General features: G+C 46.8%; 1 protein-coding gene across 1 annotated transcript in view; it reads left to right on the top strand.

The window, feature by feature from the left end:
* DENND2A (DENN domain containing 2A) overlaps positions 1-14425 on the top strand; it is a 62651-nt gene that overhangs the window by 19503 nt on the left and 28723 nt on the right. The window contains exons 2-4 of the mRNA XM_082488490.1: positions 6989-7087; positions 8817-10028; positions 11061-11188. Coding sequence (XP_082344616.1) covers positions 7017-7087; positions 8817-10028; positions 11061-11188 — 1411 coding nt within the window. The 5' untranslated portion in view covers positions 6989-7016. The remainder of the gene's footprint in view (positions 1-6988; positions 7088-8816; positions 10029-11060; positions 11189-14425) is intronic.

Here is a 14425-nt window from a genome sequence, read left to right as displayed (position 1 = left end):
AGTTTCTGTATGTGTAATAAGGTTGTCCATGCCATTTCAGTCATGTCTTCCACAGGTGTGTGTTGCAGCAGTCAAGCTTGGCTGGGCAGTCACAGGCATCTGTTTGGCACGTCTGCAGTCTCCTTCAGTGCGACAGAAGGGAACCGCTCTGGAGGCAAGTCAGGGTAATGTAGCAAGTGAAATCCTTGCTTAATTTGGCAGGTAATGAAGGAGAAATAGCTAGGAACCTCCTTACCTGCCCTTCCCAGAGCTCACCACTGTGTCGGACAAACCCTGAACGTGGAGTTTTTGCGAGCTGCAGCCAGCTGTGCATTTCCTGGCCTGGGTGCCAGATGTGGGGCTGTGGGTCTTGTGAAGGTGGTGGGGTTTGCAGATGGAACAGTGTGAAAAATCAAGTCTTGCTCTAAGAGCAAATTGTAGTTTTGCCTGTAGTCTGTGCAGCCCTGTTTGCCATTTATATGGTTATATGGTGAGCAACAAACGTCCTTGAAGGAAAGCAGTGAGGAGAAAGCAAAATATTTGGTCAGTCTGTCCCAGCAATATGATTTCATCTGTTCCCTTCCATGTACTTCAGTGCTCATCAGGTTTTCCATGGCAGGTGACTGATATCACTATCCAAGCAGAAAACTTTTTGCTTTTCCCACTTCTTATTTCTTTGCTAGTTTAATGAATTGAACTAGCGAGCTTGCTAGCCCTTGCTAGCTCAGAAAGGGCTTTACAAGCATTGGAGCTGATACAAAGGAAGCAGGAGCAAGAAAGTAGGAAAAAGTAGGCATGTCCTGAGTCAATGGCAACTATTAGATCTGATCAGGCATGTCCTTTATGAAGGACAGGGGTGAGATCACATTGCAGGCAGCCAAGGGAGCAGCAGGGGCCCAGGGAGAAGGAGAAGTGGGGCAGTCCCTTTAACCATGGTAATCCTTTAAATCAGATAGTGACATATAAGCAGGCAGAGTCTGTTCTGTGGAGAAGGTCAGTAGAACGACTTATATCATAAAATTAAAGACATATCATAACACACAACACAGCTTTTCTGCACACAGGCTGAACGTTGACACTGTGTGTTTCTGCATTCTTAGCATTGCAGCGTTGTTCCTCTGATATGGGGTGCATGCACAAAGAAAGAGGTGGCGGTACGTCAATTCCACTTGGAGTTTTTGAAAATACGGTTTGCTTTGACACATGGGATTCTCCTGACCCCGTTTGTAAGCCCTGTAGTGTAAGAGATGATAGATCAAAGGGAAAAGTTAGGACAGAGTGGGACAACTGGGGTAGGAGGCTGTGTGGGATCTGGCTCTACAAGATACTATAGGAGCATATGGCTTCCCAGTCATTGGTTCTTCATGGATATGTTTACATAAGTTTATCCTGCTTTTTTTTTCTTTAATAAATGACTTGGTCCTGACTGTCTACAGTTAGGATCTCATTACTAGTGTCATGAACTGAACAATCCTGCTTTTAGTGTCTTCAGTCTCTGTGGCCAGCAGGAGACTTGTGTGGCCAGGATAATCGGTGCCTGCAAATAGGTGACAGCTCCCCTTTCCCCAGACTAACTGTACCCAGCACAGGATGGCAGAGTAGCTGACATGGGAAGGCACCTCTGGAGGTGGCCAAGTTGAGCCCCCTGCTCAGAGTGGAGTCACATAGAGCAGCTTGCTCAGGATATTGTCCATTCGGGTTTTGAGTATCTCCAAGGATAGAGCCTCCACAACCTCTCTGGTGCCTAGTCCCCTCTTGGTAAAAAAGACTCTTCTTGTGTGTAAGCTGAATCATCCTTTTACCGGATGCCACTGAGAAGCCCTGCTGTTGCGGAGGTGGCCCAACCTCCCAGACTTTAGGGTACACTCACCTGCAGGGCTAACTGAGAGAGGAAAGAAGAGGACTTCACGGAAGTCCTGAGAAGAAATTGTTGCTGCAGTCAGCTAGGGAAGGTTCATGGCATGTGTAGTGGAGCTTTGGGTCAAACACTCTGAGCTCAAGTTTCAGAAAACCCTTGCTTTGCAGCTCGGTTGGCGTTGGGCACCTCGAGTCAGTGACTCCCCCATTGCAAGCATCTTGTTTCACCAAAGGAGCCTGCTCATGGGTCCCTGTGCCCTTCTCTGCTCTTGCCACATCCCCGCTCAGTTGGTGTCCTTCCTGTTCTGTGGAGGCTCGCCCCCTGAGGTCGTGCTGCTGCCAGGGACCTCAGGAAGGCAGCATGCTTATACCCGGGCCCAGGGATGCTGCCTGGTGCTGGGACTGTGCCCAGGGGCCCACGCAGTGGCCTCTGCATGTGTGTTCGTGCACAAGCACGCGTCCTCTGCCTGCTTCTTCCCCCAAAGGGAAGCAGGCTCCAAACAGAGCAAGGGCTGGGGGAGGGAGCCCTGCAGGCTTTAACTTTTGGCTTCCCCTTACTCATGATTTTCCTGTTAGTGTTTTGTCTTCTTGGCATCCTTCCTGTTCTTTATATAGGTATGTCATATATTGTTGTCTTATTGTTGCTGTCTGTGTGTTGCATCCATTGTTCTGTAAAGCACCACAGTGGAGAGCTGTTACTTGCAGGCTTTGTCTGGCTGGTCTGGAAAGTAACTGGAGAGACCATTTCTGTGAGCACCAAGGAGAAGAAAGCATACATGAGCTTTAAACTCAGCATGTCTTTCTTCTTGGAAAAGAGTTTGACCCGCTGTGGGTTGCTCCCGGTGCTGTGAAGCCATATTGTTTGTATGCACCAGTCGTGTGGCTAGTATCCAGTTACAGACTTGGATCCAATTTTTGTGCGAGGTGCACAGTAAACAGAGCAAAGAAAATCTTGAGACATGGCCTCCAGCACGCGGTAATAATAATACCCATCCCAGAAACACAAGCCCTTTTAAAGTATTCTTGGTTTATTCCCCACAAATGAGGTAGCAAAGAAGGGAGGGCTGGGACCTGCTGCCATCACTGCTTGACCTTATCGGAGGCAAGACTCCATGTGTGTGACCTGCGCACTGCCTGTGTGCATTTCTGATGATGTGGACTGCAGGGCATTGGGTGCTCCTCTGGCTTTTGTCGTTGTCTGGTGGCTACACCAAATGCAGTGAGCAGAGCTGGTGTTTTCCTCTCCCTGAAGGAGTTTAGCTAGTATTCCTCTGGAAGACTTCTCTGACTTTTGAGAGTGGGAGCATGCCTACTGTCACCACCTCTTTTTTATTCACTGGTTGCTTTGGAAACATCGCGTAGTATCTAGTGCCCTGAACCAGATGTGCATACTCCAACTGCATTTTGATCGGAAGTGGGGAAGAGGGCACTGGGGAAGGGGAGTGGGGGAGGAAAACTTAAATTAGAATAAAGCCAAACAGCTATTGCTGGAGACAGATGATTACAGCTCATTTCAAGGCTGTTTCCTGCATGCCAATGATAGATCGGTAAACAAACGCCTCTTTTCGAACACAAAGCAGGCAGGAACTCTGTTTGGAAGAGAGAGGTCGGGGTAGGTCTCGCTTTGCTTGGTAGCAGGAAGCCCCTATCACATGGCCCTGGGAATCGTGAGGCCGGGTGCGTGTGGGAGATATGCCGAGTCTTCTGCTGGGAGACTTCACATCCTTCCCAGGGTCCGGCCAACAGATTTGAGAGCTCCTTCCCCTCCTTTCTTCCCGCCTCCTCCCCTGTCCTTCCTTTCCTAGTTTAATTTTGAAACCATACCAGATGACTGCTTTGTTCCCCCAAACAATGGGAGGGATTACTGAATATATTGCAGTGGCAAGGCTCTCCAGATGGAGCTCAGCATCTTCTCTCCCCTTTTATGACCTTACTCTGGGGTCTGTGTGCCTGGAGCAGTGGCCCTTGGCTTGGGTTGCCATGGGGCTGTGCCTTCCATTGCTGGTAGAAAGTTCTTCTGTGGTTTTTAGAGAAGGCAGCGTTTCTTCAAGAAGTACCAGATGGATATATGTATGTCCTTCTCTGGTCACCTACTAACTGAGCTCAGGCCTGCTTGTTTCTTCTAGGCAGTTTGTAGGGCCCTGGTCATATTGCACATGAGGCAGGAAAGCAGAGCATTTCGGATAACACTTCTGAGCCACTGGCAGGTCTCCCTTCCCCATCCCTACAGGCGCACTCTCTCATGCTCTCTCTCTCCACTTCCCTCCCTCTTTCTCTCCTGTCCACACAGTCTCATCACCTCCCTTGTACCAGATCGGGTGCATGTTGGACCCCTTCCTTGAGCTGCTTTGTCTAAAACTCTCAGCGAGCTATAGTTGGTCACAGAGGTGCTCCAAAGAGAGCCCAAGCCAGCACATGATCAGGGTAGAGTGTGGTTGATCATAGCAGAGATGTGGGAAGACAGGATGAACAGGAGCTCCTTTTGCCCTTTGCAGTGAACTGTCATGTTAACTCTGGGTGCCTTGTGGAGCCACACCTCAGTAGAGAAGGCCTACCTTTTGTTTTCCTACTGGAGGCAATTTTCCATCACTGCCACCCTAGCTTCTTCTTGTCAGGTGTTGGCAATGCCTGTGGGTCAGGCCTGCAAGTCGTTTCTGGTGACCTTATTAACGGAAGAGATGATCCCATCAGCTTTGAAGTTCATTTGGGCTTGGGGTTGCCTCCAAGCAAATTATCTGACTGTTGGACTAATTGGGAGAGATACCTTATTATTTTCTGCTATTTTATTCCAGAGGTGACTCTTTTTTTCCCTTCATGTCTTCCAGAGTGTTTGGATAAATATTAACTCTTTTGGGCAGGACCAGCTAACATGCTATAATAATCCCCTAGGTGATGCTGAGGACACCCTGTATACCCTGCTGCTCAAGGGTGAAGGCGCAGCACTCTGTGTATCTCCTAGGGATGACTTTACTTCCCTGAGCAGCTTGTGTAGTCAATGGGTGTGTCAGTAGGTACCTGGCTCTTGTCATGTTGCAGCATCTGATGTGTTGCTGCTTTGGAAGCTGGCCTGCTCTTTAATCTGCCCAGTGTGAGTGCGTTGCTTTGGTTACTCCTGCCACATGTGGTGGCTGTGGGGGGACAGATGTCCCTCTGGCCTTGGCTTCAAGTCATGCTGATCTGCTGATTGCAGCAGTGCTCCTTTCACAGGAGACTCTTTTGCAGCACTCGGCAACTGTGTTGTGCCTTGCTTCTTCTCACTGAAGGTGATGGGGTCTGTCCCATCCACTACAGATGAAGAAATGAATGCACCTCTTCTTCTGTATTATGTTCTTTTTGGCCTCTCCCACAGGATTTGCGTCAGGTACGTGACTGTGCTGAGCACCAGCAAACATTTGCTCATACCCAGGTGTTTGTTTTCAAGGCAGTGTTTGTTAGGGGGCTGTTGGAAAAGTTTCCTGATGGGGAAATTGTGTGGTCTTATCAAGACAGAGGAGCTTATCCCAAGCGAACATTTGGTGTGGCAGCAGACCCACAGGGGTTGTGTGTATGCTGACTCCCGTTGTTACGTTTCTTACTGCTAAAGGCAGTGCCGAGGAGCTCCAGCCACTGACCCTGCTGTGCAAGGCACTAAATGAGTGATGAGTGAAGAGACCATCTGCGCTCTAGGGACATTGTAAGCCAAGTGCAGAGCAGCCTCTGTTGCAGCTTTGCAGGAATCTGCTTTGGCTGCCTGGGTGAGTCATTCTTTGGCCAGGGACATGAGCGATGGTTAGTTTTTCATTATTCTCAATCCATAACAGTTAACGGATGGCTGAATAGATTTTGTTCCTCGGGCTGGTAAATTTTCTTGACAGTGTTGCAAGGCTGCTCTGTGTCTAGAAGTGAAGTGGGTGTTCTAGTTACTAACGAGGAAGAGAAGCCAAGGGGGTTTATTGTCTGGGGGAAGAGAGTCCGCTAAATGGTTAGCAATGAGCTGCCCTGAGTGTGTACACATTTGACTTGACCCAGAGTTCACTTTTCGTTAGGAACATTGCCAGTGTGGGATAAAGGAGGGAGAGAAAACTGCGAACAAACAAGACTGGGTGGGTTTTTTCTACTTTTCTTTTTTCCTCTTTCTGCCCAAAATACTTGAACAGTGGAAACAAGAGATCCTTTTGTCCTTTACCGTTTCTGGTGTGGTGGTTTTTATTTTTTTAACAACAAGAATCTACTAAATTTCCTGAGGTACTCGATCTTGTTGCCAAATGCTCAGCACGTTGGGGCAACATCTGGCAGACCAGCCAAGTGGACAGATTTGAGAGGCTTCAGATTTTCCAAGTATTGCCTACAGGATGCCCCTTGTCATTGCAATGCTGCAGAGCAGGCAGACCACCCTGAGAAGTGAGGAGAGGTGGTGATGAAGAGTAACACAGTAATTCTTTTATTTTTTTTTATTTAATGAGTAAGAGTATTGTGGGGCAATAAAAAGGAGGAATCTGTTGCATTGACCAGCTAGCAGCAGTACTCAAAGGAAAGAGAGGAACAGTCTTACTCCATGGGCGCTAGAAATCATGAGGCAAACAGAATGACTAATTTTTGTGACTGATTTGTCTTACCCCCACAAGGAGTTGTGCTCTGAAAGCAGCCTAACATGGCCCACCAGAGGGAAAGATGTGAGGGAATCAGTTGCTGCAGTGCTGTGTCTCTTCCGCATAAAATATTTTCTGTCCCAAGCTGGGGACATTGTGACAGTGCTGCATGCACAGGGACTGCTTAGGTCATCTGGCATTAACACACTTATTTTAAAATAATTTTTGCTTTAGTCTTCTGTGAGGAAAAAAGCAATACCTAAATCCCCAGAGATTTTGGCAATAATAAAAGCCTTCATAAAATGTGCTCCATATTCAAGTCACGGTATGACAGTTGAGGCCGAGTCAAAGGCAATTTTTGCCTTCAAAACCTGTCAACTCCACCCTGGGCTTATGCAGGGTAATGCTATCACCCTTCTTTCCATTTCATGGAGGAGGAAACCAAGGCTGTCCTCAGAGAGCTGTCATGTCTTGCTTCTGCTCTTCTTCTGGATTTCTATGAGAAACGTGTGTGTGCGCGCGTAGAAGGAAGAGAGAAGGATGCCGAACACAGAGCAACATGTCTTCCTTGTGTCTGTCTGCAGGTGACCTGCTGCCCCGCTGTGTGCTGACATGATGACAGCTATCAAGGCGACCGATGTGAGCAGCAAGTCTGAAAGCAGTGTCTGCAAGTCTGTTGAGCGGTGAGAGTTTTCTATGTTTCAGTGCCAGGGTGCTTTGCTTGTGTTTATTATCCCCAACAGAAAGGAAAACAAAAGAAGGAAACACTCTCTCTGCCCTGCCCTGTCCCTCTCTGCTCTCACATTAAAACACACCTCTGTATGGCTTGGGTGGTTTCATTGCCATGTCAGGACTTTTAACACTGCATTTTAGCATCCAGTCAGACGGATAATGTCCTAGACTCACAGTGCTAGAAGAGGTCTGCCCCAGGGCAAGACCATTTGTGGTGATGACATCCCTGTCAATGTTTGTCCTGCCAGCACTTGAAATCTTCAGTGCTGGAGACTCTGCAGACTCTTCAGATAAGCCCTACTGTCACCACCTGTTGCAGGTTTTTCCGTGTCCAGCCTTGGTTTCTGTTGCGCAGTCCAACCACCAGTGGCACTGTGATGCCTTGCTCCTTGGGAAAGACATGGTGTTCAGAATACCAGATCTTAACCAAAGCATGATGTTGTCACTGAGACAACCAGGAGTTAAATATCTGTGAGGCTAGGGAAGAGCAGTATCTGGCTCGGATCCCATTTCTGCTCAGAAATCTGTCCCAGATTCAATTTGCACTACAACTGAGTCTGCAATGGCTGCCAGCATTGCTTAACTCCAGGACAAAGCTTGAGGCCTGCCAGCACGCAGGGTATCCACATGGATGTTCTTACAAGAGTGCAAAGTTCTGGAAGAGGCACACTTGATACATTTAAGTTAATAGAGCAATTTCCTGAGTTGAATCTCAGTGTTGGAATCAGATGGGACTAACGATAGGGATTTTTCATTCCAGTAACTACCTTCTGTTGTCCTGGTACTTGTTCCCAAGCCCAGGCAAACCCAAAAGACATGGCTAAGTGCTTTGGTTCAGAAACATTTTGTGTTGAAATAACTGTCTGTTCAGCTGGAACTTTATTATGTTGATAAAATAACACAATATTGATATTGTGATATCACACACTTTGAAATCCCTAAACTAAATATATTAGCGATTTTTGGGGTGATTTGCACTCAGTTAAGACATTTAATCCTTTGCTCTGAGAATGTTGAATCTGGTGTCTGGGTGCTACATCACGTGCTACAGGCAGAGAGATTGTGCCTGGGTGCATGGAAGCCCAAGCCCATATGTGGCCTGGGATGCTACAGCCCTAGAAATGTAATAATAAAAGTGCAGGCTTTGTGCATTAATATGCATTTGGGAAACATTTGGATGGACCAAGAGAGATTCTCTGAGCAGGCACTAGAGGAATGACAACTGCATCACATGGTTTCTCCTCTGTTTAACAGCAGCATTTTTGCTATTGTTTGCAAATGGTCTATTTTGGATTTATTTGTAATTGACCTGCTTAATGCCCTGACAATTTCCAAAACTCTACTGCACTTCTAAACACACCCACAAAAATGTTGCTGAACCTCTCACTGTATCAACATGCCTGATGTACAAAAATTACCTCACTCACCTGCCACCTACTTCTGCTACAGAGAAAGATTTAGTTTCAAACTCTGTCTTAGTCGCAACAAGAGGAGCGCATTGTGTTCTGGCTATAAGGACCATTCCCTGAGCCTCCTTCCCTGTGAGCACATTTCTCAAGTGCTTGGATTGACCATCCTTTCCTGTTACCAACTTTGAGTAGAACTTGTGGAGCTGGTGGACTAAACCAAGGGTGAGCGATGGTAGTGAATGTTTCTTCTCTTTTTGTCTTTGGTGTGTAGGATCAAGCTTGCGGATAAAAACAATACAGCAGCTGTGAAGGAATTAGAAAGCCCTTTGTGTGCATTTTTGAGTGAGAGATGTTCTGAAGGTGCCTCTGTCGCCCTGGGTTTAACACCTGAAGCTGAACCGGTTTCTTCTGTGGTGAAGAACCCACTGGGAGCCTTGGAGAACTTGATGCTGGATCCAAGGCTAGACTGCTTTCAGCAGAACATGCTTAGTCCCAAAATGATCATCAGTGACCCGTCTGTGGATCTGAACATTAAAGAAAACAGTAAAATCATCAGGAGACAGATAGGAGGCACTCAGAATATACGGTCACCTGGAAAAATTGGCTTGAGGAATAAGTCTTTCAGCATCAAGGACAAAATTTCAGAATGGGAAGGGAAAAAGGAAACACAGTCTGTTTCTCGCAAGGAGGAGGAGCAGGGAGTTAAAGAGGAGCACAAGGTGCCCTGTGTAACTGAGAAGGCAAGTGGGGAAGCACTGATGACTCGGAAGGTGGAGATCAAGAGACTTACGAACTGGGAACTGGAGTGCAAAGGGCAAGGCAAAGAGAATGAGCGGAAAGCAGGAACTCGGAAAGGGACAGGGCAGGCAGCAGAGCGAAAGGGGGAAGCGCAGAAGGATAAGGAAGTGGAGTCCAACCCTGGAAAATGTAAAGAGGTGAAAGGTGGGAAGTGGGAGGTCCAGAAGGAGAATCTTTCAGTGCTTAGTCAGGTCAAGAAGCTAGAGCAGGCTTTGAAAGATGGCTCAGCAGAGCTGCAGCCACAGTTGCCTGGTACTTACTATTCACCACAGTGCTTGCAGGAGAAGGCAGCACAAGGACACGCTGCTCCCGAGGGCCATGAGAGCCTATGTGGGGCTGAGCTCAACAAAAGGCTTCTTGGCTTGGACTCTGAAATCAGTGAGCCAATTTTTGGGACTCTAGAAGAGGTAAGAACTTCTCATGCGAAGTCCAAGGACTGCACGGTGGAGAATGTGTACACAGAGCCAGGAGTGCCAGAGAAGAAACCCTTCATCAACCCACTGCCAAAGCCCCGGCGGACTTTCAAACACGAGGGGGAAGAGGACTGGGTGCCAGCAGCTAGGAATAAAAGAAACTTACCCCCTCTGCCATCCATTCCTCCCCCTCCTCTCCCCTCCTCTCCTCCCCCGTCAGCTGTCAGCAGGAGGCTCTGGAGTGGGAAGCACAAGAACAACGCTGATCACAGGTATTCTGGCTTGTGTTTCACAAAGGTGTTGGTCTCGATGGTGGAGTCCTACCTTCCCATATCTCTCTGGGAGAGATGGATCTTCCTTGGTCATTTATAATCCCCAGAGAGCCTTGCTGGTCATAACCAGCACTCAGTCATCTCTCTGAGACCTATGAGTGGCCAGCACAACTTCACAGGAGAACTGTGAAGGGATAAGTCACGGCACATTTGGGCTTTAAGGTCACTGTATTACATAGCTTAACTTTCAAGCCCAAGATTGAGAGGTTTAGCATTTTGGTTTGGGTTTTTAGCAGAAAATCTATTTAATTACAAAATTACTACAGCTGGTCTGGAACAAGGTCTGGAATGATACTCTCTAGACATTACCACAGCATTTTCACTGTTCATAATAAACCTGTTCTTCTAACTGAATCTGATGTGTATATATTCTTCTGTAGTGCTTTCTTGCCTTTTCTCCCCTCCCACATGATTGTCATACATTTTTGAGGTGGGGAGCATAAACTGCACAGCTGTTTCTAATGCCTTCTGCATAAACTGTCACCTAAGAATTCCTGGCTTGGGTGCAGGAAGGAAATTGAAACTTTCCAGGTTTGTTAGTGGAGGACATTTAATTGTTTTTACCCTTTCTACCATCATCCTGCATGTAAGTATTGCTTTCCTCTCAAAGACAGCTGATTTTGGGACCTCCCTGTTCCTGCCAGGGGTGGAATGGGACTTCTCATGGCCTCAGGTTCTACGCCATGTTGCAGGATGTGCCGCTTAACACTTGCATCTTCAGAGTGTGCTATTGCCATGACAACCCAGATTATCTACAGCATCCCTGAAAGGCCGTTATTTGTGTGGTTGACAAAAATAACTGATCTCGGTGTTACTTTTTCATGCTTTTTATGGGATGAGGCTGTGAAATGTTCTCTTCTCAGTAATTCATTTTGCCAGCTGCATGGCATGTTGGATAAGTGAATTAGCCATGATTTGGTTATAAATGCTGGTTAACTCTTTGCTCCTTCTCCCCTGCCATCAATGGTGCAGGAAGTCATATGAGTTTGAAGACTTGCTGCAGTCATCGTCGGAGAATGGCCGGGTGGATTGGTACGCGCAGACCAAGCTGGCCCTCACACGCACTTTATCTGAGGAGAACGTCTATGAAGACATCCTGGGTAGGAGCTTTGAACAGGACATACTGGGTAGGAGCTTTGGACAGGGGAGGGGTTTGACTGCTAACACTGAGTAACTGAGAAGACTCGTGGTCAACAGGCACTCACCAGAGGTGCTGAATAAGGTATGTTTATTATCCAAATGCAAACCAAGACACATTTTACACAGATTATTGGGAAGTAATAAGAAAAACAGATGGAATGTTTCAAAACTCATCAGCTTCAAAGATGAACCTGAGGCATGTGGGAACCAGCTTTTATTTTTTTGCTGGCATCTCTCCTCTGTCTTCCTTTTCTCCTGTGGACTACTTCTCACAGCTCTGGTCTGTCCACTGTGGTGAACTTGTCGCCATTGAGATAATGGGAACAGTCTGAAAACAGCCTTGAAGTCAATTCCACAGTTCAGAAATGGGATTGTCTATCATTCCAGGTACCACTGAAATTAAGAAACTAGGTCCCATAATCTTTGAAATGGAGTTTTATTTAATTCTCTAACTTTGATGGCAGATCAATGCCATTTTAAAGACTATTTCCTTTTACACTCTCAATTTATATAGTGGTTTTTAATATTGTGAGTTAGATGGGCTTTTATGGAGCGTAGAATAGAAGCACCTCTGAAAAAGCCATAAGAAGTTTTAGTAGCTGTAGGTTAGTGCTGTGTAAAGCTCTTGGCTGTGTTCAGCAGAATAGGAAGAGAATAGCTGCATCAGCTCTCACCACGCAGCTGTAATTGTACAAAGGTGGTCTGTGCTGTTCAGCATGGGAGGGGCTGCGCTTTCTCAGGAGCAGGCAGGGCATTGTTACTTTGATATGAATAAAATCTCATCATACTTGCTGAGAAAGATCTCTCAAAGGAATTGTGTTCCCTTAGGACTGATGGCAGAGAAGGTGTTGCCAGTTGGACCTTTTTGACATTTTTGAAGCTGTCGGCCTTGTTTGTGGAGCTAGAGGCCTTGTATTTGCTTTTTTCTTCTCTTTACTTGGGAGGGGGGCAAAGGAACAGGGAGCGCCTGAGCAGCTGCTGGGGTTTTTTGCCTTGGGGCGTAGTGGGAGGTCTCAGAAACCACTGAGTAAGGGTCACCTTGTCAGCTGGAATAACATGGATACCATTACAGAGTGGCTGTATAGGCAAATCCATCCGTTCAAACACAAACACACCCCAGTGTCCCAAGCTTGCAGTGAACTCAAATACCAGGCTGAAGTTCCTCTCGCGTCCAGCTTTTAGTTGCAAAGATTAAAAGGAAACAAAGTTATGGGTGATCATCAGCTAACGGGGCATGTTTGGTTTTTTGTTTTCTTCCTGCATGTTTAGGCTTTGTCTGGAGTCAGTGATCTTTAATTGGTTCCTGCAGTCCTGGTGGTGTTACCATGGAAGCTTGGGAAAAGAGGTGGACAGGGATAACTCAAAAAAAGCTGTAGTTTTGTTTTTCACAAGACCACAAGTGGGTCTAGTCCACAAAACATAAACAAAGTGTGAAAACCACACCAATGAAGGGAGAACCAAGACCTCAGCTGCAAGACACTAGTGCTGACCCAGAGATAGTCATGTGTGTCCATCAAGGCATGCAAGCACATACATACACCCCATATTCATATGCGTGATTTAGAGAGGGTTCAGCTGCTGGTGGGAGAACCATTCCCTTTCCCAGCAAGTGACACAGATTCCCTTCATGCACCATCTTTTTACCTGTTTGTCATTGCTTACCTTGAATATTGGAAATAATTGTACTGGGCAGATGGATGACAAGGTTTATTTGGGGAAAAAAAAAAAAATAAAAGGGAAACTCTGTTCTTTCTTCTAGACCAAGGCTAATTGGACATGCTGCCAAGCAGTTTGAGGATGGGGTAGGCAACAGAACCCAAGCTTGTTCTTTTTTCACCAATATACCCAGTTACATGACAGCTGAAGCATATTTTCAGTACGGAAGCGTGCCACTGGAATTAGAAAGTGGAGCCACTTTCAGGGATGGGAGCATGTTTGCTGACAAAATGTTCATGTAGACTTGCTTTGCTGGTGTCACACATGCTTACCTTCTCCTCCTTGGTGAATTCAGATTCACCACTGTGGTACTGGGTATCACCAAGCCACAGACAGAAGACAGCATTGGAAAAGTCTTGGGTTTCTGTTCTTGCCTGGAGACTTCAGCTGCACTTCTGCCCCAGCAGGGCAGGCAGGTGGGAGAGTGGGAGTTCGACAGAGCCTACAGCCGGTCCCTGCTCCGGAGGCCTGCAGCATTGTGGACCTCCGGTCTTTGCTCTCAGCCAAGCTTTACATGACAATAAGTTGCTTCAAGTCCCAGCTGTCCACTGGGATGGTATGAAATGGTGGCAATGAAAAGAGAAATCTCATAACAAGTTGCCTGCCCATGCAGATGCTTGGGCTAAGTCTTTGTCATTGCTTTCTTAGATGCTCAGATGGAGATGTCACAACCTGCTTTTTCAAAGTTGTGTGTTCTTTCTGAACACACTTGTGTTTGCATTTCCCAGCACTGTTGAAGAGTGGGATGTAAGAAGTTGGTTGTATGCCTTGTCTCCAGAATCAGTGTAAAGAAAGGAATGCTTCTGTGTGGTCATTCAAGACTTGTGTTTTTGAGGGGTTCCTAAGTAAGAATGAGCTGAATGTTACTTTAGAGGTGTCCCTTTCCCACCCCCACCCTCCAGGGAGAGAGCATCCTGACTTTGGATGGTCTAGGTTAGGTGAGGTGAATCCTTCCCTCTTTCTAAAGTGGGGCATGTGAGATTGAGGCATCCATGATTGGTAGATGTGTTTGAAAACCTACGCTGTGTGGCAGGCATCCATGTTCAGAGAGTGGAGTAAATCTTTCTGCAGAGTCAGCCCAAGAGCAGTGCATTGTGTCAGCCCCAATTAAATGATGACCAGAGGTCCCCCTAAATGTGGGGTTTAAACAGAGGAGAGAGGACTCTTATGCTAGCCTTCAGCTCACAGTTTCGTTTGGTGACAATTCTAAGCAGAAGACTGAAAAGAAGGAAATATAATTATGGACTGATGTGCATGAGAACCTCACAGCTCCTTTGAAGACAGGGAAATGAACTTGAGAACTTGCTGGGTCTTTTCCATCTGTAGTATCTGTTACAAGTTCCTATGGCTGCATATATCAGCATTGGGGTTTGGACACTGTCCAGCGAGCAGCTGGACTTCTAGGGCTATGGAGAGAATGAAGCAATTGCAGGAATGCTTGAGAACAGGTCTTTATGTCTGATGTGGGAGGTGGGAGAAGG

The sequence above is a fragment of the Vanellus vanellus genome (genome assembly GCF_965231255.1).
Source record: "Vanellus vanellus genome assembly, chromosome: 1".
NCBI lineage: Eukaryota > Metazoa > Chordata > Aves > Charadriiformes > Charadriidae > Vanellus > Vanellus vanellus.
This window is presented reverse-complemented; position numbering and strand designations above follow the sequence as displayed.